At 36.9% G+C, this 25632-nt stretch overlaps 1 protein-coding gene across 1 annotated transcript in view; it reads left to right on the top strand.

Moving 5' to 3' along the window:
• The window catches only part of thsd7aa (thrombospondin, type I, domain containing 7Aa), a 486116-nt gene that overhangs the window by 421458 nt on the left and 39026 nt on the right, over nucleotides 1–25632 (top strand). The window contains exons 18-21 of the mRNA XM_028817154.2: nucleotides 2780–2921; nucleotides 8272–8387; nucleotides 11196–11313; nucleotides 22430–22575. Of these exons, the coding sequence (XP_028672987.1) occupies nucleotides 2780–2921; nucleotides 8272–8387; nucleotides 11196–11313; nucleotides 22430–22575 (522 nt within the window). The remainder of the gene's footprint in view (nucleotides 1–2779; nucleotides 2922–8271; nucleotides 8388–11195; nucleotides 11314–22429; nucleotides 22576–25632) is intronic.

Here is a 25632-nt window from a genome sequence, read left to right as displayed (position 1 = left end):
CCCTGGTTAAAGATCTGCAAAACTTAGACTACAGGAAAAAAAATAATATCGACTTCAGACATGATGCTGTAGCAGAATAAAGCACAGGAAAACATATTCATTAAACAAAAAATACATTAATTAGTGAACTATATCATTCTCCTCCTCCTCCTGGACCTACTCTTTCATCACTCTCTCTATCACACAGAGGTTTCTTAAGGTGGTCTTTTAAGACTGCTTCCATTTCAGCTAACTTACTGCTAAGGCCTTTCTACTCCTTCTGTCTGGAAGTTTTCATTCTATTATCGTGTCCTTCTTGAACTCTATGTATCTTAGGTTAAGAACTTTTCTAGTTCCACTATCTTAAATTGCGTTTATGCTGTACACTTAGCCAAATATTGGGTTGGGATTGGTCTATGACATGGTTTCTCTATTTCACTCCTTTTTACCTCTATGGGCTCACTTCTGAGAAGTACGTAATTTGGTTTTCCTCTCAGCTCCATATATGCTTCCTGTTTTTTTCTTTTATCTTTTGGAAGGGGTATTAACAGAATGTGCTCAGTTTCGTTGTTTATTGTTTACTAACCACTTAGCCAGTTAGGAACCCTGTGCAAGAGTATGTGTATAGTAACAATAAAAGTAAAGTGTTCAGAATGGAGTGTCCTCTAAATTTTTCTCAGTAAGGCTGAAATTTCACAGGTAAACAAGCTATCCCTAATGAACAAAAATAAGCCTTACAGAGAAATGATTCTTAAACATTACTTTTTGCATAGGTATGTGTGTGTATATATAGAGTCAAAGGTCTGGAATATGGTTTGCATATTTGTAGCAAAGGGAGAAAATGAGTCACGCATCTTAAAATAGTTTTGTATTCCTTTCGACAACCTACCAGGTGTCATCATCAGAGGAAAATGATTAGACATACAGGAATCAAAGGCAATATATAGCAGATGTAGGGGGAGGTTGTGAGGGAGGAAGGTGGATTAATAAGGTGGGGTTTAGAAGGTGTTGGTCATAAAGTCTTTTTTATTATTTAGATGTTCTTCTTTTTAAGTCTAATTTGCAGGGTTCAAGTCCAAGTGTCTCTTAGTAGCATTTTCATTAGAGATCTACAATTCAGCCAGCTCTCTGGCACTTTTAGTATTGGCCCTGAATTTTACTTTCACAGTATCCCAGTTAAATGTGTGTCCGGTGGAACTTGTATGTGTGTAAATCAAAGACTGTGGGTCTTTCCTTCCAATGGAATTGCAATGTTCCTGTATAAATGTTTAGAGTCTTTTAGATGTTTGTCCCACGTATACCGCTGGTCAAGCTGCATTTCTTGTCTCTGTGGTTGATGTTGTACTTTTACAATTGAAAAGGACAGTCCGTAAAGTGTTTGCCGGTTTGTGCGCTATCTTGATCCCAGATCTGGACAGGATGCGTGCTGTACTTTCTGACACGCCACAATGATAAGGGAGGGTGTGGTAAGTGCAGTGAGAGACCAAGTTGGAGTTGACTGTTTGTGAGGTCTAGGCTGTCTCCTATATAGACATTGTTTAATAAGTTTCTTGGGGTAGCTGTTTGATGTGAACAGACAAAAAAGATAATGTCTTCCATTCTTTTTTTGCGTCCATTATGTTACAATGGGTGATAATCCTTTTGAACAAAGTCCTAACACAACTGATGAAGGGTGGTTGCTGGAAAAGTGTAGTATTTTTTTTTTTTTTGCATAACATTACTTGCGATAAATACCCTTAATTAAACCAGCATGGTTACCTGTTTCAATAGAAATGTCAAGGAAACTGATGCATCCGTTTATTTCTTTTTCCATCATGAAATGGATTGCGGGGAATACTGTGTTGACGTGGCTGTAGAATTCATTCAGGTGCTTACTTTTTATTATGAGTTGTGTCTTCGATGTAGTGTATCCATAGTTTAAGTACGAACTGACATAGAGATGCGCTTTCAAATCACTGCATAACCAGTTCAGCTAAGAGCCCTGATAATGGAGATCCCATTGGCATGCCTTCTTTCTGTCTATCGTATTTTCCATTAAAATGAAAATGGGTATTTTGGCAAAGTGATATTAGATACATTATGTCCTTAATAGTCAGCTTTGTTCATGCCATTAAGGTGGGGTTGTTGTTTAGTTTTGTCAGTAAAGTCTCAGTGGCCAGATGAATTGGGATCGTAGTATATAATGACATGACACGGTAATACCATCTCAGCGTTATTAACAGAATAATCTGAGTAATATGTTAAATGTTTGAGCATATGTAAAAGTCTTTTAGATATGTTGTAAGTTGGTCTAACCTGTTAGGCTGACCACAGGTCTGAATTTTAAAGGGGACTTGCAGATTTTAGGGAGGCTATAGAATTCTGGGCAGATCGCATTTCATTTCACAGTAATCTTGTAAACTGAAACAGTTCTTATTTCGGAGTTTACCCAGGGTGGTGTTGATTTTATGTAGGGTGGTTTTTGTAAGGTCGCTGGTTAATTGCTCATAGGTAGTGGTGTCAGATAATCATTTATTAATTTATTCTTTGATGTGCTTTTCTTCTTTACAGTAAAATTTTGATCACAAAAAATAATTTAATAGTAAAATATAATTAATCATATTCTTTAATAAACACAGTCTCTCACACACTCAAACTCCACAGTTCCACATCTCTGTCTCTTGATCCGAATCTTCTGTGATATTTCCTCTTGCATGGATGTTGTGGCCGCTATGTTTATAGTTTAGAAGGTTTCAGAATGCCCTGTATTGTTTGTGATGATTTTTTTTTTAATTCAATGCATTTTCTCAATTTTTTGCAGCCATGCAATGGAAACCACACACGTGAGCGATCTGCATATTCTATAAGGGAGCCAGGTGAAGGAAGAGCATGCCCTAGTTCAACAGAAACTGAACCCTGCAATCTCAACAAGAACTGCTACCATTACACATACAATGTGACAGGTAATTATTTCATTATATTTTACTAAATTAATCACATATATCAAGCAAATGCTGAATTCTGAAAAACGCTACTCTTTCAAATTGGGAAAACACATTAAAAAATACAGTTTAAAGTGGACAAGTTGTCCAAATAGATACAATCAAAGGAACTTTAAAAATAATTAGAGTGACAATGTGTATTTAAAAGAAGCAAATCCAGAAGGATTTATGGTTTATGTTGATATCATATTCTTCTCCTCCAGGCAATGTAGAGACAATTACTGCAGTGAGATACAGGATGTTATCCCCTACTTCATTTACACAGTAGTGAGGCACATTGGGTACTACAGAATGTCCATTTGAGGTTACATTGTTACAAAAATGCCAAAGCATCACTAAACATTGTGCAGAGATAATCAGTCAAGTGCACCCCTTGAATAATAAGCATATGCTGCTTTGATAGGTTGAGAAAACTGAACTGCCTTAGGCTCAAGCAAAAAAGATCTTAAAAAGAAAAGTCTTTAAAATTGTGAGCACATCAACTATATGGTATACCACATACTGCAACACCAATGGACATTAAGTGCATTTAAAATGAAATTTGGAATAATTTCTTCACACAAAGTTTTGTGAGAATCTAGAAATTGTGTAACATGCATAACTGTAGAAACACATCCTGGAAAGGAGACCATCATCCACTTATATTAGGCCAATTCAGAATCATCAGGCAGGCTACTCAATGTTGTAGGAGATAACCAACCAAACACTGAGAAGCTGCAGCCTCCACAGAGTAAATGTTGCTGGAAATCAAACCTGTCTCTATGGCTTTGAGACACCACTGTTGAGCATTGCACCATCTTGCTGCCCAGCTAGTCATTCATGTATTCATTTGCCCTTATGAATTTTTATTTAAATCCAGGTCAGCTGCATAACAGATTAAAGTTAAAATGATATACTGCCGTGCATAGAACCACTACGTCATGTCATACAGGCATAAGATAACATAGAATCTAAGCAACTGATCCTCTGCCAAGAGTTCATGGAGTTTTGTGTTCAAAGCTTTTAATGTGCGGTGGCAGGAGTGCTTTAAAATACAAATGCTTTTCCTTCACTTCGACATTCCCTGCAGCCATTAGTCTTTTTTGTTGAATCTCAATTGTTTTCTTTTTTTGGCTCACATTCACAGCTACAGAAATGAAGTCTCAGCAGGTTTTAAAATAATGTCTGTTGAGTTTTTGACATGAAATGAACATTAAAATAAAGAAAAAGATCACTTTTGACCCCATGAACCAACACTGAAACAAATCATTAATAACAGTTTGCAGAGTGACTATACATGATAACACTTTGCTAAAATTGACATTAAGATTCATGGCTTTGAAAGGCTTGCAATTTTCTGTCTTTGTAACTATAAAGAAACATTATAACTGATTAAGAATGGAATATCCTAACATATTGGCTTTCTGTATTTTTTGCTTTAGCAAATCTGGTCAAAAAAATTGAACATTTATCTGTTTTTAAGGATATATTGCAAGCTTATACTGACCTGATTTTAATATATATGAAAGAATATAAATAAAAAAAGTAATTAATCTCTTTAAATACAAGAGAAGTTGTAAAAGAAGGGTTATTAGAAAGTGAAAGGCTTCTTTTCCAAATAAATCCAAATAAATATCTGTCCCTCCTGTGTTTATTTCTGGGGCCAGTTTTACACGATATTGCCCGGCCTTATTATAAATGGGCACAGTATTTCATTGTGCAAATGATTATCTGCTCTGTAGTGCTTGGAAACTAATAAATGGAGCAGTTTATATGCTTTGTATGACTGAAAACAAAAGTATCACTGCAATGGACTGTTGCCCTGCAGAGGGTTGGTTTAAGCTTTGCAGCGTGTGCTATGGGAATAGGGACTGGCCCCTATGACCCCAGATTGGATTAATAATGCTATGTGTTATTTCTTTATGCAAATGATAATCTGGTCTATCTGTCATGTAAGCTTAATGAACTGAACAGTATAAGCTGTTCACGTGATTTTATAAATGATTTTATCCTAGCAATAGACTGGCGTCGTCATTTGGTTGTTCTTTCTTTACAACTAGTGCTGCCAGTATAAGATGTAACTACTGGTTGGCTCTGTAATAAAATGTTCAGTTCTAGAACACTGATAAACTAATTTATAGACTTGGACTTAACTGATAAACTAATTTATAGACTTAGATTTACTGTAACTGATGGATTTTGCAGACATGTTGGTAGCTAAGTAATGAAACAGAATTTTTATTTTACACAGTGTGGATAACTGAGCATAATATATGTATTTGCAGAGTGTCAGTAGGTACCATTGAGGTTATTCTAAGAAATTAATATGGCAAGGAGACGTGTGAACAAAGTGTCACGATCTAGTATGACCCTCAAGTATATGCCATCACAGTTCATGCCTGAACAAAAACCTGAGTACAGTATAATCCATTTGCAGCATCCAAACATTATAATACACAATTAGTTTAACAAAAGTGAACTAAGCAAAAGATACTTTGATAAATAATATATATCAGCAAATAGCTGGAGAGTTTTCATAAATTGTCAGGGAGAGTTGCCTCATTGAAAAATGTTTAGAAATTAGATTCAGAGATAATGGAAGTATTCTCCATCCAAGCCAAAGTGATATTTTTTTTTTTTTTTTTACGCTCGACTTCCATTGGAAATAGCCATATTACATACCATCTCCATCTAAGTCAAAGAGAGAATTTTTATACCGACTACCGTTGGAAATAGTTACATTACATACAGTACCGTGCACTTCACAGCAGTTTCCATGTCAGAAAATGGAATATTTTCTCACAAGCATTCAGAACAGTGCCCTCAGGTGCTTACACTGTGAGTGGAAAATTCTACCATTCACTAACATTAGAGCAGTGGCAAAGCAGCAACATATAGCTTGTAGTGATCCTTTGTCAGAAATCGAGTTTTATGCAGGTTTTGAGAACAATGATAATGTGCAGCTTCAGCATTTAATATTACTCTTTTTCAGTTTCTGTTCCATAGATTTGCTATGTATGAAAAATGTAGGCTGTGTTCTTAGAGAGAATACAGCACCTTTAGCCCTCATGCCACCAGACTTAGGGACAGTTTTTAATCTTAGGTCATAAGACTAATCAATAGCCACTCATGAATCATATCAACAACTGCACATGTGCACCTCTCATGTGTGTTTCTTAATATATACAGGATCTATCTATCTATCTATCTATCTATCTATCTATCTATCTATCTATCTATCTATCTATCTATCTATCTATCTATCTATCTACATACACATATACATGCATGCAATATATACTGTACATGCATACTTTATAAATGAGTATATCCTATAGATAAGTAGATGGATATGAATATGCATACAGATATATGATGCAGTGTACTTTTTACTAGTATAAGAAAGAATCACGTTGTAATATGTACACATAAAAATAAACATTAAAATATATGATGTCCGGGAAACCGCTGTAGTAAGATAAGTGCATCACTGCTACACACCGGATAACATTCCTTCACAATTAAATTAGTCTGAATATTAATGGGCATGGAGCTTTCCCGCATCTTTGACAAGTTAAACCCTTACCTGGGAAGTTACTGGGTTGTCCTAATAAACTTAAAAGAGGAAATCAAACTGCATTACTGGTATTATTTTCCTCATGTTTTGCTTTCTAGAAGGGTAAGAGGCTGTTAATTTAAAGTTTTAGCCCAGATTTCAAGTCTCATAGTTTACAATTGCTCAAATCATGTAATATGCAGATAAAAATGTAGATAAACTGAGAACATTTAAATAGTTTGCAAGGACTCAATGTTTACTCATGCATTAATCTCCTTGAAACCTCTTATTTACAACCCATTGAATGTTTGCATAAACAGATAATCCCCTTCTGCATTAGCTACTTCAGAATTTTGCAGTAAGGATGTTGACAAAAAAAGGTAAGAGAAGGCATATTCATCTTGTTCTTGCCTCCCTTAAGTGGTATCCAGTTGTGTTTCACATTGATTTTAACATTCTACTGCTCACCTTTGAAACACTTCATGGCTTTTCACATCACTAACTCTTTAGTTTAATGTTTTCACGCAAATCTCTTGGCTTTGCCTGCAGTATGACAACGTTTAAAGACAAAAGGAGATACAGTAGACGCTTCTGTGTAAAAGTTATGCTGCTTTGGTATTTTTACCCTTCAGAAATAATCACATATATAAATTAAAAGTTGTGCAAGTACACACATTTTTTTAGATATTTTTAAATATTATTGTTTTATTGCTATCTTTTTAAAACTATTTCATCTTAAATAAATCCTAGTTATTTTAATTGATGGCTTGTTTTAATATCCTGTTTTGTGTTATTGTATTTATATTGGCTTGAGCACAATACATTAAAAATACACCATAAGAAAACTTGTAATAAATATAATAAATATTATTTTTATTTTAAAAAATTAATAAATGTTTTAAAACATCTTTTTTGAAAGAGTATTTTCAATTCTTAAATCTGGCAAATGTTCTCAAAAAATTGATGTGTTTTTTTAACTGATGACTCACTACCCGACTCTTCAGTCTGACCTTATTGGAAAAAAATGCATTTTATGATGAAACTGTGTATCTACAGATGTCAGTCCATCACTTAGCACACTCATACACACCCATGCAGGGTAACTTAGATTTGATATTCATCTTTAGAGCATATTTTTTCCCCAGGTTTCTGATCTTTCTGGTGTCACATACCAAAACCTCAAATTAAACTGTGCTGTACATGAAGAAAAGCAGCAATGCTATTCAGGCACTAAATGTTGATAACTCTTTATTGGTGCACACATATTTACTAACCTTTATCACTTTTTATATAAAATGTTTAGAGCTTCCTGGATCTCCCATCCACCCAGTATTACTGACATCTAAATCAGACAAATATTTGGAAAAGATTACCTTCAGTAAATATAGTTTAAGAAAAGATCAAGACATGGAACAAAGTGCATCCCAAGCTTTCTTGACATAAAATATTAAACCTAGCAATATTTTTAAAAAAATAATTTCATATTGACTACACTTTTTGATTAATGCCAAACATAGACAATGACCTGAGAAATTTATTTTTTTATTTAACTTTTGATTCACGCTTATTTTTTTCTTTTCATTTTCCCAATTTTCCCCAGCATCACACACCAAGAAACAAGGTTATTCTCGTATTAAATCACTAAAATATTTATCAAAGCATAAAGAAATCAGAGTGTCAGTCAGCTAAGGAACATCTTGCTTTCCTAATGTTTTTCATGCTCTGCCTTACATTTTAGAACAGCTGCCCTCAGAATTTTGCTTTTTTTTTAACTAGATTGGAGTACTTGTCAGCTGAGTGAGAAAGCCGTGTGTGGCAGTGGCATTAAGACAAGGATGCTGGACTGTGTGAGGAGCGATGGCAAGTCTGTTGATCTTAAGTACTGTGAAGAGGTAAGATTTGAGTTGTCTTTGTCTTATTATTCCTGTGAACACAAGGTCATTAGCTTCTGTGTAACAGATGTTTCTCAGTAAAAACTCCAGCACTATGCATCAGAGATACACAGATGGCTCCTAAGGGGAAAAGGAGCTCTGTTTTCTTTTATTGCGGAAGTAAAAGACTTGGTTGCCTTTGTAAAGACATGTTTGAAGCCCTAGACAATAAAGAATGTTCAAGGCAATTTATCCAAAAGAGAATAGCTTTTCACTGACATTCAGATGGGGACTGACAGACTAGCAAGCACTCTGTCCAACTGTTTTAATAAAGTGCTCAAAACTAGCAACTTTTTTAACATTCATAAATGAAGACTTACCAAAAGCCTTAAGTGAGCCATTTTCTTTCGCAACTTTGTTCTTTGTTACTTTAGAGGTGAATTTTCTAGTTATTTCTTAGTAAATCTTGATTAGTCCAGCGACTTTGTTCTTTGTTACTTTAGTGGTGAATTTTCTAGTTATTTCTTAGTAACTCTAGATTAGTCCAGTCTGTGTGAAACTGCATAGGCAGCTCCAAGCAGATAGCACGGAAATGTGTTTTAATGACATTCCTGTGCCATGCGAATTGAAGTAAAAATCAAATATCATTAAAACGATCCATTTTCTTCGCATATCAGCTATAAAAACTGAGTGTTTATTCTACATTAATGTATTATGTAATTCATTTTAAGCTAAACTAAAAATAAAGACACATTTTATGTGGTCAGAATTGTTTGTCAGTTGCTAGGTTCACACAAAACAGTAATAGGAAACTGTGGAACGAATGAAAAAAAATTTGAAGGCACAACAGTAGATCAAGTGGTAGTTCTGCAACCTATACATTGTTACAGAATTGACAGACTTTGGTGCAAATGGTTGGGGAACCAACCTGGTGAACAACCTATTTAATCAAACTAAGGCATGTAAAGACAAAACAAAATGGGGTGTTGATGCACCATTTTCCAATATAACATTGTCATTCTTTTCCACAAAATATCTGAGAGCTTTGTCTTCAATAATCATTAGGGTCTAAGTGACAGCCTCCTTCCAGCAGACAGTGAACATATGAGGTGAGACACAAAAATAACCGGACTGGGCTTGGGGCTTTCTTGGAAAACTGTCTGGAGGTCGGCCGAACATGAATCATAGAACTATATCCCCTCCTACACACCCTCTCAAACCGCCGACTTGCTAGGTATATCCTGTGAATAGTCCAGTCAGTATTTGCACAACAATCGCTACACGAGATGCCGCTATAATGTCGGGTGAAAAAAATCGAACAGCGAATCAACATCAAATTTCTCACAAAATTGAACAAAACAGCCACAGAAACGTATGAAATGATAAAAACAGTGTACAGTGATAGCAGTTTGTCTCACACACAAATTTGTGCGTGTCACAAACATTTCAAGGAAGGGCAAGAAAATGTGGAAGACGTTCAGTGTCCAGGTCGCCCATGCTCGGATGAAAACACCAAAACGGTGAATCAGATTGTTTGAAATGATGGTTCTGCTTTTTCTGTAAAGAAGTTTTTGACTGACAAAAACATTCCTGTCCTCGATCAACCTCCCTATTCACCCGATTTAGCTCCCTGTGATTTTTACTTGTTCCTGAAAATCAAAACTGATTGGAAACACATTTTTCTTCAATGGATGAAGTGAAGACAGAAACGGCAAGCCTGTTGAAGCACCTCAAGCAAGAAGACTTCCAGCACTGTTTCAATCAATGGAAGATACGTATGGAGCGGTGTAGAGATCAGGAGGAGGAAGTATATAGAAGGTGACAATGTTTAGAATGCTGTAATTCATCAATAAATATTTTTTTTTTTAACAATCCGGTTATTTTTGTGTTTCACCTCGTATATAGGTCTGAGCCCAGAATTGATGGGGCCTGGTATGTTCTTTTAAGATTCCATTCTTAAAATTGTGTAGAAGGCTATTTCTTTGTATTTAAACATGCTTACACATTTGTCTTCCTTGTGGAATCTACACATTATGTCCAGGTCTGTTTGTTTTTTCCTCCACATCTCCACAGATGTGCTGGTTAGATTGATTGGCGATTTCACATTGGCTCATGTGGTAGAGTGAGTTGGGCACCTTGTCCAGAACTGTTTCCCACTTTGCATGAAGTGCTGCCAAAATATGCTCCTGCCCACCTCGACCCTAAATGTGATTAATTAGGTTTCTGAATGTTATGTTAAGTTACTCAATATACTTGTTCAGCAGAAGCAAAATGTTATGTTATTTTATGGTACAGAATATTACTTGTAAAGTTTTGATTTAACTTTTTTATTTTTTGAAGCTATTTTCCCCCATAACTGCCAGCATAAGCATGTTGTGCCTCACTATCAAGTACAAATAGACACAAAGGAAAGATACATTTGATATTCAGACCATAGAAGAGTACAGATAACCGCTCAAGTAACTGAGATTAATTCTTGGCCTTTGTCGTGCACACATTACTTATATAAGTCAATTAGTCAACTTTTTTAAAGTGATAGCCCACCCCCATATAAATCAAAGTAAATAAGCTTTAGCAGATGGAATATGATAACCATATGGCTAATATCTGCATTGTAAATTGAATCATTACACTTGTAAAGATGGTACAAACACTACATTTGCAGTTTCAGTTGTAAATTTAGAATCTCCAATATTCTGGGACATATGTATACTGATGCCATGTTGTGACCTTATCGTGAGCATTTTGGCAAGATAATTAGATATATGAAGAATTGGTTTGCGTATGTTTGTTTATTAGATGCTAAATTTTGATATTCTTTCCCAACAGCTTGGTTTGGAGAATAATTTGCAAATGAATATGTCCTGTGTCGTGGAGTGTCCAGTCAACTGTCAGCTCTCAGACTGGTCTGCCTGGTCAGAATGTTCTCAGACCTGTGGTCTAATAGGTAAATTTAATAAAATAAACAGGTATTAAATTCAAAATATACTCTCTTCCTGGTTCATGAAGCCCCAGAGTTTCTACAAAACTATAGCTAAGTTTCCTTTATACAATTGCTACGGTAGTCCATGTGATGGTGCTAATTTTTCAACGCTCAGGAAACCTGGGTTCTTGTTTGCGTACGATTTCTTTCAATTCCCACTCATACCACTAGATAGGAATGAGTGACTGTGTATGGACTTGTGCATGAGCGAGCACTGTGATTGACTGCTTTCAATTCAGGGCTGGTTTCCGTCTTCTAGCCAGTGCTACCAGACACCTCATGACTATGTAATTGAATAGTGTGAAATAAGTAGATACAGGAAATAGAGTGATGGATGGAAACTTATTTTATCTAATGTCACCTACTGTATAATAAATAATATTATACTGAAGGTGATCTGATGATCCATCCATCCACTTTTGTCCTCATTTTTTTTTCTAGAATTACCATCATGATGCCATTACATTTGTCTCACTTGAAGTTGCAGGACACTGGAGCCTATAAGCAGACATATTTTTACAGTTTAAAATGCACCTCTTCTGTCTTGTATATCAAACTACAAAATGTGTCATTTTTTATAATAACTAAAATACATTAATTTTCTATTGCTCATTTTTACTGTAAGAGCTGCAGAGGGCCAAAGCTTGCTGCCTTCAAATAGTGTATTAAATTGAAAGCTAAACTACATTAATTTTCAAAAGTCATGTTCTGTGTGTTCTTAGTGAGCTACTGCCATCTGTCTGTCATTTCAGTTTTTAGTCAGTCAGTTGCCTTATTACAACCTCTGTGATAACCGTATTTTTTATCTTAAAATGGATTCACGTATATTTGTTTTCTCCTAAGTATAACTCTTTTTTTTTTACTCAAGTTACAGCCGTGTTTTTTTAAAGTACTGTATGTTGTCATATTTTTTGTTATTTTATACTGGCTCCCTGTGTCTTACGGAATTGAATATAAAATTCTACTAATAACCTACAGAGCCTTAAACGACTTTGCACCAAACTACATGAGTGTCCTTCTCCATCACTATGTGCCTGTCCGCCCACTAAGGTCCTCTGATTCTGGCAATCTTGTTGTACCCCACACTAATCTACACTCCATGGGTGACAGGGCCTTCCGCTGTATAGCGCCCAGACTCTAGAGTGACCTACTGAAATTAATTAGATCATCTGACTCCATGAATTCTTTTAAAAAACAACTCAAAACTCATCTGTTCTGGAAGGCTTTTAGCTCTACCTGACTTTATTACCCTTCTCTCAGTTTACCTCTATGTCAAGATGCTCATGAAACCTGTGTGTGTGTGCGAGACCATCAATTATTTTGTCTGTTAGGCTTTTCTCTGAATTTACTATCTTACTCTTCTTTATTTATTTATCTGGTTTAGCACAATGCTATATAATGTATACCCTGCCATTCTTTCTTAAACTCTGTGAAGTGCCTTGAGCATGGGAAAGGCGCTATATAAATAAAATGTATTATTATTATTATTTCCAGTTTTACCAACAGTATGGCATTTAAAGCAATACAAAATATTAAAATGGAATAATACAAAAATATTATATAGTTACACTATTTTAAAGTTAGATAATGCAGTTTGAAAATCTAAGAAAATTTTTAAAATGCAGTTCAGCAGGTTAATTAGATTTTTAATGTTAATGTAGACAATATGTCTTCTGGAAAGTGGTTAAGAATACTTTGATTGTCTTATTTTAGCAACTGGATTTTTTGAATGTTGAATTTTTTATTTGTCCCAATTGTCACATTGGCAGTGATGACAATGAATAAGGCTGCAGTTTTGTAGACACTCCTTGGTTTTCATAGCCTTGACTATTGGTAACCCTGTTATAATAAGCATTGCTAGTTTCCTGTAATGCATATATTAAGAGGAATTAGCGGTCTTCTAACAGTAACTAAAGTGTTAATTGATACTGTGGGACATCTGTGACAATTGTTCAACATGTTTTTTGTATTGGCACTGCAATAGCTTTTTATATTAGGTGTTCCATTGCCAAAAACAATGTGTAATAATATATTTTGTCTCCATGCACCCATGTAGTTCAGGGTTGTAGGTGCTAGAGTATACTGGTTATTAATTAGGATTAAAACCTCAAGAAGGTGCCATTTCATCATAGGGCACGCAATTTGGAGTCACTAATTAACCTGATATTCATGTCTTTTTGAAGAAAACTGGAGTAACTGGAGAAAAACCTACACAGGCACAGGAAACCTTACAAAGCCACATAAAGGGTAATTGAGCTGATAATTTTATGCGTAGCACTTGAAGGCAGATGGGATTTTTCTGACAAGTCTAGCAATAGTGTTCTCATTGCTTTATTATATACATTTCAAAAACTGAGATTTCCTTCCCAAATATTTTACAACTAGATTTTAAGAAAGCAGCCTGTTGAAACTGTTCCGCTGAGATAGAAAATTTTTTGATACATGGTGTGACAGATAGGGGGTGCCACTAGGCCCCAAGCCCTGGAAACAACTGACTTACAGACAGTCATGGGTTCAAAACAGAGGCATTTATTACAAGATACCTCTCAATATGTTTCTTTCAGGTCACACAAGCACCGAAAAACACAATACAGTGGAACCGCAGTTCATGAATGTCTCGGTACACGTACAAATCGGTTTACGACCAAAAAGTTCGCCAAACTTTTGCCTCGGTTCACGACCACACACTCGGTATACAAACAAGCCAGTTTCCCTTTCGGTTTGTACATGTTCAGTCTCTCCCTGTGCATTTCTTGTGCAGCGAGTAGGATAGAGAGCGAGAGAGCGACACACACACACACACACAGGCAGCGCGAGAGAGAGAGAGGGCTGGACTAATAAGGTAGAGAAGGCAGTTAAAGAATGCACCGGGCTTGATTTTTTTTTCACTTCTGTTTACAGTGATCGGTTCGTAGCGTGTATTATTGCAATGTTACTTTTCTTGGTGGTTTATTAAATTACGAATTTTTTCAAATGTTCATTTTTTTTCCCTGTGCTTAAAACTCATTAAAAAAAGTGTTTTTAGCCAGCGGTTGGTAGCGCTATAGCGTGAACTATTGCAGTGTTAGTTTTCTCTGTTGTTCAAGGTTTTCTCAGTATTGTTCAATGTTTTTACATTTAGTTTACTATTGCGCCGTGCATTCTATGGTTTAATTAACTATATTTGTGCTTAAAAACTTAAAAAAAATATATATTTACACACAGTTTGTATGGTCTGGAACGGATTAATTGTATTTACATACAATCCTATGGGGGAAATTGCTTTGGTTCACGACCAAATCGGTTTACGACCAGAGTTTTGGAACGAATTATGGTCTTGAACCGAGGTTCCACTGTAGTCTTCTTCCTTTCCTTCTTCTGTCTCTTCTCTGTCCTTCCACCTCCCTCCCACAAGTGTTGCCTTACTTCTTCCCAGCTCTGACTCACTGAAGGGTGCTGGACAGCTTTCTTTTATGTCGGACCTCAGTGTACTTCCGGTGCCAGGGCATAGACCTTCCGGGTCTGGTAGAAATCCGGAAATGTAGGGATTGTGAATCCCTACAGCATCTCCTAGCACCTCCCGTGGGACCCAGCACGGCTGACTCTCGGCACGACAATTCCCATCATGCCCTACATGGTTCTACATGGTTACCGCGGTCCTGGGATGCTGCCATCTAGTGGATGGGGGATGAAAATATTCAAATTTAGGAACTTTCCCACACTGCTCCCTTATCTTCTCCTCCCATATGGGTAAGGGTTCCATACTAATCCTGACCAGGATGCGCAATAATCCTGCTTGGCAGTTACAATGGATTAGAACCAACAGGAGAACATTCTGAACCCATTTCCTTGTGCAACTGATCCTGGCTCTGAACCCTTCATTCAGTAATATAAAGTTACACAAACAGTGAGTACCCTCTGCCTTCTGCAAAACAATAACACATATTAAACCATGGCTACTGTTTACTCATCTATAGTGTGCATCTCCAGTGCAAGTGCCGAAAGATGGTTACATTAAGGTAATACTGAATGCCCATTAAAAAAGTATTATCTATATATATAAAATTCAATGTGTGTATGTATGTATGTATGTTCCAGCATCACTTCCGAACGGCTGGAGCGATTTTCATGAAACTTGGTACACGTGTTTCTCATTGGTCAACTAAAAATACTATAGGGTGAAATCAGCACTAACCCACCCCCTTCTGGGTAGGGTGGGGGTTGATCTTGTGGTCATGTATGCATGTTATCATCCAGTTGACACTCGGAACGACTACCAGAGAGCGAACTGGAGGTGACTGCCAGCATTCTTTATGCTTGAGCACCACCACCCACCCCTGTTGCTTTTGAAATTAAATAGAGTTGGCTGGTTACGAGTGTCAACTGGATGATGACATACATACAAGACTGCAAGACAAGCACAGTAGTGAGTCTTCATTGTTTGTTAATTTTGTTTTATTTTTAAAGTTGTGGGGTTTTTTTAATTATATTTTTCTCAAACAATAAAAAAAAACACTTTAATTTTCTCCCGGGAAACGCCGGTATTTCAGCTAGTCAATGATAATGTGTCTCTGTATTTCCTTCCACAAAATTTACATTATGTTGAAATATTCAAATAATATAATGGTATGTAAAATATGTTATTTATTTATGTATAAAAAGTGTCAGGGCAGCATGGTAGCTAGTGGTGCTTTTCACAGATTCAGAACCCTGCATTCAAATTCTGTCCCAGGCACAGTCGGTGTTGATTTTACACATTCTCCCTGTGTCTACCTGAATTTTCCTCAAGGCACTTCGAGGTTTTTTTCACACTTCTAAGTTAACTAGTGACTCTAATTTTACCTGGCATGAGAAGGGGTGGGCATGGAAATGAATGACTCCTGTGAATGGTGGGCATCCAATCTGGGGTTGGTTCCCACCTTGCTCTCAATGCACCTCATGATCCAGTACTGAATAAGCAGGTTAGAAAGCAAAAAGATAAAATGTGTCAGTCATTGTGCATTAACATGCAGCCATATCTTTTTATACTTTTGAAATGTACTGTTTCTAAAAAATAGTTGGAATCGATGTTCTTTTTCCCCTTTGGCAACATAATTTGTATGCAGATTTTTTCATTATAATCTAATTTAAGTATTAAAAATGTATTCCTGTAGCAATATTAAAGTAATGGAGGGTTAAGATGAGAACTAAGCACTGGCAACATAATTCTGGAACACTGAAGGCAAGTTTATAATTAGGCATTTTGGATAATAAGTGGATGGACAGACTGATGGGAGGATGTAACCATGATTAGGAATGATTAGAAAACTTCCCCATTGTGACACATGCTTGAGGGATTCACAGTCTGCCAGTCAAGGGCAACCAGTTCTCTGCAACTAGCTGCTAACCTCTAACTGACTTCTAGTAGTTTGGTCTGAAAGGAATTAGGAAAAAAACAAGAGAGACATGATAGCTCAGCCTACTTAGTCATCTGATCCACATGCCAATGTGCAGCTTGAAAATCAAAACTTACTGTATAATTTTTTCAGAATCCAAATTTCCCTAAAGGCTACTAGTGATTGGACAGTCTTTTGCCCTGATTATGGCACTGGTAACTGATAAGAGAGAAAAAACTGCCGCAGAGAGCTCTAACCGACATTAGTCAATAAGCACACGGGCCCAAATCATCACTTCATGTCACGCCTAAGCTGTATTGACCAGAACACTGCAGAAGTACTTAGTTACTCTGGGGAAGATTGTCAAGCACTTGAAGTGCACAGGAGTATTGCACACTTTATTAGGAACTGAAAAAGCCTGCAGAAAGGAAAAAAAAAACTAATTTCTGATAAAGCATAAATGGCCTGAAGATGATATTCTAAGTACATCCATTTATATAAGTTATTTGAAAATCGGATGAAGCAGAAAATATAGTATCTCCTTTGCAATTCAGTGCCATGACCAGTGTTTCGAATGGTCTCTTTTAATGAGCCTGCAACACAGTTTTCATTAAGTGATCAGCACATAATTGTATTTATTTTTATTGTATTACTTTCTAAAGTAATAAATATGTTATAATAAACATTTTACATGAAACAACAGTGTTATTTTGTGATGGTGGCCTCTTTCCCTAAACACATCCATTAAAGCCAAATCTTACTCACATTTTAATACTTGCCACAAAGTTCAGAAGGAACATAATTCTCACTGGTTCAGGGGCACTTCACACTTTAATCACTTGTCTGTTTGATTTACAATGATATCCAAAATATGGATGATTTCTATAAAATCCAATGAGAAAGAACAATAAAGAGAGGTGTCTTCATTCTTAAAGCGATCTTTGCACATAAAAGGTATATGCTACAGGCTGCTACTTCAATAAGCCTTGATGTGAATGCCAGCCATTACTGTAGCCCTGACAATTTCTCTGTTTAAAAACAGCAAGCAGCCAGGATACTTCAGATGCATCTCCTGTGAATGTCCTCCAGATATCGACTTTGCGTTTTTCCATCCGAGCTTTTAATCACCGAATAATACCTTCAGTTAAAATAATTTGTTTCTTTAGGAAATATAAATTGGTTTAAATCATCAACATGTGAAATTACAAGAGATATGACAGTCTAATTGGTTTGCCAAGGACAGAAGTGATTGCGGTACAGTAAGCTACTTCAAGCTCTCCGCCTTCCTGTGGAGAAAAATGCTGCATTGAATCAGCACAGCATCATTCCTCTAGATGATGAAGGTGAAAGCAAGCACCTTGCATAATGAAGCAATGAATTAATTTAAATATGCTTGGCTGACAGTTCCGTACAAATCTAGTTTATCACTGTTGTCTGCAGCAGTTCTGTGCACAATAATTGCTCATTCGTTCTACACTCTTCCCTGTATTTAGAGGCTCTATGCAGCATAACCCTAACCCAAAGGTTTTATTTTATAATGTTGTATAGAGTTCCCATCACTGCATACTACTAGAGAATACATTTTACATTTTCAACCCAGTATCTACTATGTCAGTCCTGAGAAGCCTTTTGACTTGCAGGAAGTATAATCTTGAAGAAATGAAAAAATATATTCATAGTCTTTTTTGTGTTCTTATTGCCTATATTAATTTTCCAAGCTATTTAAAACTGAACAATTTCAAGTATCTCCCACAGGGGAATGGTAAATTGGTAAAATAGAACATAAGAACATAAGAAATTTGTCAAATGAGAGGAGACCATTCAGTTCATCTAGCCCATATGTTAAGTAATGTAAATAGTTTACCTATATATTAAATAAATGTTAAGTGTACAAAATAATTGATATGAAAATAAAAAAAATAAATGGAATACTTGCACAATGAGCTAGAAAATATATCCTCAAAAAGTGAAAGCAAAATTAAATCCTAAAAGCAACCAAAAGTGCATTTATCTGTGGCTCTGTGGCTAAGGATATGCTGTGGTATCTGTAAGATTACTATCAAAATTGGAGCCTTGAGAAAGGCCGTTAACCTGAAAATTGTGCCATGGGCACTGTACAATGGCTGACCCTGGAATAAATAAAATATATCAAATCAAAAAATTATACCACTGATTAATAAACAGATAAAAAATAAAGCCACTCATGAAAGGGGTATTTGAACTAAGAAGGTTAAATTCCACTGTGGAACTTAATGTTTTAGAAAAACACATATGGGTGCAACAATTACAGGTTCCAAAGTGGATGGATCACCAGCTTGTATATTTTTTTTTGTGATAGAGTGGCTCCAGAGGATTGGGACCTATCTACTGAAAAAGGCTTTAAGCTCCTAGAAACAAGTATCTTTAAAATAACTAGGGGGCTCTGCCCCCTGCTCGCTTTGCTCGCCAACCACTGTGTTTGGTTAATCCATCCATCCATCCATTATCCAACCTGCTATATCCTAACTACAGGGTCACGGGGGTCTGCTGGAGCCAATCCCAGCCAACACAGGGCGCAAGGCAGAAAACAAACCCCGGGCAGGGCACCAGCCCACCGCAGGGCGTGCACACACACACCAAGCACACACTAGGGACAATTTAGAATCGCCAATCCACCCAACCTGCATGTCTTTGGACTGTGGGAAGAAGCACCTGGAGGAAAGCCACACAGACATGGGGAAGAACATGCAAACTCCACGCAGGGAGGACCCGGGAAGCCAACCCAGGTCTCCTAACTGCGAGGCAGCAGCACTACCCACTGTGCCACCGTGCCACTGTTTGGTTAATCGGATATACAATTTTAAAAGCTTTTTTTTTTCTTTGGAATTGTTTCAATTTCATTAGTTGCACATTTACTTTAAAGGTTTATTAAAAACAATATTTGGAATTACCTTTTCTTCAAGATCGCATAGAATTTTGAATCCATTTTTGGAGACACATTGTGACAACGCAACGTATAATTGCCCATGAGTGAATATTGTTTCTGTTTCTCTAATAAATAATCTGACTTTTTGTAATGGTTGTCCCTGTGATTTGTTAATTGTCATAGCAAAAGCTATTCTCATGGTAAACTGTAAACATTTTAATATGAATAGCATATCACGATCTCCTTTGGTGTCTAATGTTATTCGCGGAATATATACATCACCATTCTTGTCGCCTGTTAAAATTTTTCTCCACGCTGCTCTTTCTTCTTTGCATTGTTTCATCTAGAACGTATTGTCCTTATACGCTTTTATATGTGCTGAGAGCACATGATCTATGCGTGCTACGGATTTACAATTTAAAGAGATTGTTATTTTCATGGGAATTGTTACATTTGCATTATTTTCACTTACACGTTAAAAACTTTTGTAAAAACAATACTTGTCCTTTTTTTTCCGGCCCCATGCATTCTTGCTTTCTCGCAAGATGTATAACACTCCTTGCGTGGGGGAGGAGGGGGGTGGTGGGGGTGGGGGCTGTCGGCTGAACGCACGCTAAGCATCGGATCATCAGCTGTCTTTCTGCTGCTGGCGAGCTGCCTGTTCTGCTTGTCGCATGTTGTTGTTTTAAAACCTGGGAGCACATGATGCATGTCTGCCAAAAGCAATCCAACAACTGCTTGGTTAGATGTCTGTGGACTTGTTTTAAATGGTGGCTCACTGCCCCACAACCTCGCATGACGTTGTAAAAACAATAATTGTCCTTTATTTCTTGCCCTGGGCGTGGTTAAATTTCTTTCTTGCAGGACGTATAACGCTACTCCCGTTGTGAAGGGGGGGGGGGGTGGACAGCTTCTGTCACGTCATGTCTTGCAAGAATCTCATGTTCTATATCCCCGTGAGACGTTCCGTGGCCATTCTTCCGTGATGATCACGTATCGTCTCCTAGTCATTCCATCCCACAGGATTTTCTTTTATAATAGCGAGATATTAATTCAGTTTTCCAGCATTGATCCACTGTTGAAGGTCATTTGAATATTTAGCTCCACCCTTATACAATCATCAAGAATACTAAATGTTTATTATTTGTTTGTGGTTTTCATTGGCACCCTCTTCTGCCTACCTCAAGCTCCGTGCAGGAAAAACTCTGAATTGTTTGCCGGATGGGCGAAGCTCAAATAGACTGTGCGCATGGCTGAGTGGAATTCATGCAGATGGTAGTGGCTTTCCTGAGGCAGCATGTGCTATAAATGTCCTCCAGGGCTTTCCGATCAGCTGCTGTACAGCTGTGATTCCATACACACATACATTGGGTTAAAATACTCTGATGGGTGCACTGAGAGTAACAATGCTAAAGCAGCTGTGGTATTTGGAATAGTTTGGCCATTGTGTGCAACATTATATTGCTACAGAATGATTACAATCAAGTGGCTTCAATTTGAAAACAATATGCAATTAATTTCGATATATTTGATAAATCCCATTTCATTCATGTGAATCTGAAAAAAGGAAGTCCACACAGAAAGAGAAGCACTGCTTTGATGCTTTGTGTCGCCAGTTTGCAAAACCAAGCAGAAACTTGCATACGTGAAAATGCGCGTGGCTTTATGCCAAGTTTAGTTTTTATAAATCTCAAAGTGAAAACAGACGTATGCAACATTTTTGTGCATATGCACAGTTTGTAAATGACACCCCAGGACTCTCGTTTTTGGAGCTTATAGGATCATACAGTACGATTCTGATGTTTGCATGGGAGTTCTCCACTGACTTTAAATATTGACAATTATTTTTAATGTATTTTGCCAGCATTTTGGGATTCCCATTGTTAGGGCAGCTGCCCGCGTTGTTAGAGGTGTATCCGTGACCTTTGACTAATGACACATCAGGTGTAAAGGTCATCAAAGAGTACACTTTCTAATCTAAGTGGCAAATAACAAACCTACTTCAAAGTACTCGCTAAGATCTTCAATTGATTTGAAACGCTCTTATGGTTTTGACTTTTGCTCCTCGTTTTGGCTTTGACTATGTTCACTCTTGGTGCTTGTCATTTTAATTTATTTTTAGATGAATTCTCAGGATATCAATGATGCTTACTGAAGCTGATGCTTTTTTCTGCAACTTCTGTTATCAACATAAATAGAAGATATAGTTTGGTCCACACTAGTCTAAAGTATGAGCATAAAAACAACTTAAAATTTTGTGAAATGTATCCATTATGTAATCCAAATATGTTCAGAATATACTTGTACATTGTAAATATTGTACAAAAAACAGAGTCATATCCATTGTGCTATTTTGGGCAGTTTCTACATTTTGTGAGAATGGTAGTATATTCATTTAGTGCTTCGTATGTTATATAACTTGTTTTTTATTTACTGTATGTATTAATATTTTTTTCTATTTCAGTTCAGATGTGGCTATAATTCTTTTAGTTCCTTGCTCTTTTAGTTAAATCATAAATTACAATAAATTCTTCCAAAATGTTTGACCTCAAAAAGGGACATATGTTAGGCTCTCTTACAGCAGTTTAATTGGTAAAGTGAAATTGTGTGCTGTATTAAAAATGACCAGGGGCTATCACATTAAAAAACAAACTTGAACTTAATCCTGAAAAATTAGATTCATTTAAACAGAAACAATGTGTATTACTTTGATTTTTCCTATATAATGAGCAATTTACTGAAGTAAGCAGAACATCTTTCTTTGCAGTTTTCTGTCAATCTCCAGTGTGACTGTCAATCACTACTTTCCATTATGTTCCAGGAAAAATGTGGCGAAAAAGAAGTGTGATTCAGCCTTCCCAGGGGGATGGCAGGCCATGTCCTTCACAGATGGAGCAGTGGAAACCATGTCCTGTCAAACCCTGCTACAGATGGCAGTATAGTCAGTGGTCTGAATGCAAAGTTGAGGTATGTTAACGGTAAATCACATAAAATGTAAATTAGCCCATTTTCAAGGACTTTTTCTCTTTATGCGTAGCATTCCAATTAATTCCAAGCCTTTAATTCTGTTTTTTTTAGCTTTCTGCTCCTTTAAATTTTTTACAAAAAATATTTTCCAAAATTCAGATGATTAAAACTACATTAAAGCAAATCATTAAATGTTGTTTATCATTTGCATGATAAGTACTTAAAAAATAAGGTTTTCTCTTAATGTTTTTAAATTGGATGTTTCAATAAAAAAATAGATAAGGATAATGTTTTGTCAAAATAGATTAGCACAATAGGTTTATGGTTTCAAAATGTTAAAAGATGGAGGTTGTGTAAGTGATATTTGTCCTATCCTTAAGAAGGAATTAAAAGTTAAATTTCTAATCAATGCCCACTGAAAAAGTAGATTTCTGACCATGTTTTTTAGACAGTTGTCACAAAAGCATAAGACACATAGCAGTAATCAAGACTAATGATTAATGTCTATTGGTATATATTTTGTGATTAATATATAACTTCTGTATTTTATTGAAGCATTTATATTTATTATTTTTATGCTTTTTATAATAACTATATTTGAATGGAGCTCTGAGGTTATCAATGGGAAGAGCACTATATAAAAATATTTAAAAATTAATTAAAACTAAGTTAAGTAATTAAGTAAGCTCCACGCAATTGTTGTTACGGTTCTGCCATTGTCCAGAAACGGTTTCATAAGCTTTATGACTATAGTCTCGAAAAGTCTTTCTCCCATGTGGCGACTGGGATCTTTTCCTGAATAAGATCAAACACAGTTGTGCAGGGTGCGACATGAGCTTCCACCTGCAGCTAACGTCACTTCAGTACACATGTACTGTGTCAGCGTGCCCGTGTTGATCAAACACAGGAAGTACTGCAGTCTGCTTGTGACTTTACGCTGTAGGAAGATAAGTAAATAAATCAAGGTAAATAACATTCGATTTGGCTTTTATATAAGTAACATCCATCCATCCATTTTCCAACCCGCCGAATCCGAACACAGGGTCACGGGGGTCTGCTGGAGCCAATCCCAGCCAACACAGGGCACAAGGCAGGAAACAATCCTGGGCAGGGTGCCAACCCACCACAGGACACACACAAACACACCCACACACCAAGCACACACTAGGGCCAATTTAGAATCGCCAATCCACCTAACCTGCATGTCCTTTGGAATGTGGGAGGAAACCGGAGCACCCGGAGGGAAACCCACGCAGACACGGGGAGAACATGCAAACTCCACGCAGGGAGGACCCGGGAATCGAACCCAGGTCCCCCAGATCTCCCAACTGCGAGGCAGCAGCGCTACCCACTGTGCCACCGTGCCGCCCCATAAGTTAACATATAAATGTTTTTATATTAAGATCATCACAAAACATAATCACAAACAGGACTTTTGCACGGATACCTTGGTGAGCTCTGTAAGCTGTGCTGTTTCGATGAAGGACAGGTGTGGGGCAGACTGTCTGGCAGGATGATATCTGACCTCCTGCTGCATCCAAACGGTGCCATCTTTCACCTTTACGCCTGGTGCAGCTGCATTGTTCTTATGTGTGAGTGGATGTTTCTTGTGGGGAGGGCTTCTGTTCTCTTTCTCCAATGTAGAACCCTAGTCCTCATCTGAGTTCACCTCTGTTATAGTACATCTTTATTTGGAAACAGCAGTGTCAGATCTTGGCGAGCATGAACATGATTTAGAGAATAAAACTGAATTTTAAAAAAAAAGGTAACCTTTATAAGTATCATACATTTACACCGGCTGTTACAGAATCAAATCAAATGTATGTTTTTATTGTATAATAGTAACAAAATGAGCAGCTCACTACTCAAAGCATTAATTCCCAAGAAGTGGCCAGGATCAAACCCGTAACCCTGTTGATTATAAGTCAGCAGTTCTTACCGCTGTACTACCAAAGCTGTCATTCCAATGACATACACTAACCCAATTTCTTTTTCTCCGGTTATATTCATGAATAAAAATGTACTTGTTTTGTTATACTTGTACCTTTTGTGAAAGTGTTTATTTGATATTTGGACTTCAGTCTTCACACATTATATATACACTTCATGTCAAAATTTTGTCATTAGTACTAAAACATGAAAAAAGTTTGTCTTTTAGGTATGTGTTCAACATTTCTTGCATTTCCTGTCATCCTACACTTGCATAGATGTTTGTAGACACGGAACACACATGAAATGCATGTGCTCCAAATAACGATATATTATTTACCCTATACAGCTCCAAGTACCTCACTCCCAGATAAACAAGGCTTGAGCTGGGAGAGCTTTTTGCCCTTTCTGCGGCAGTGGGAGGGTGGGATAGCAGGCTGCTTGCTGCTTGTGGTAATCAACCCATTTACAAAACAAAAGATGCTGAATGGAGAAGTGTGAAGGGATTTAAGGTGGGCTGGGATTACAAGTTTTTCGTAGGCTTCAGGGATTCTAGTGTTAATAATACTATACATTTCTGATGATGTTTGTCTTGTAAGAAATTACACTGAATTAGAAGTCAGTCAGACTGCTGTTGTCACAAAGCTGTCTGTTATAATGAAGACATCAGTTTATCAGAGACTGCTTGCATACATACAAACAGGGACAGACGCTTGTAGTGTAACAATATGCAGGAAGTACATATTCTGACTGTACCTCTTGAATTAGAGAAGGATCATGGGAATCTCTGGGACCCCAGACAGAGGATGTGAGCTACTTGCAGAACCTGGGGTCAAAACTCTAAAGTAACAGTATTACATACAGTACCCTTCCACCGTGATATTCCCAATTATCCTAGGTTCTTGTCTATAAGCCGGACTCTGTATAAGCCGGAGACCAAAAATCATACGAATTTTAAAATAAAATCGTATCATAGATAAGCCGGACTCATGGATAAGCCGAACGTACTATAACCTATAACTAATAGAAGGGAGGGAGGTCAGTTGGTCTCACTCGCACCCATTTAATTTCTTTAAGGGGGGAGAGAGTGTGAGATATTGGCGTCTCTCTCACTCCCCGCATGGCGCG

The sequence above is a fragment of the Erpetoichthys calabaricus genome, chromosome 13, assembly GCF_900747795.2.
Source record: "Erpetoichthys calabaricus chromosome 13, fErpCal1.3, whole genome shotgun sequence".
NCBI classification, from domain to species: domain Eukaryota; kingdom Metazoa; phylum Chordata; class Cladistia; order Polypteriformes; family Polypteridae; genus Erpetoichthys; species Erpetoichthys calabaricus.
This window is presented reverse-complemented; position numbering and strand designations above follow the sequence as displayed.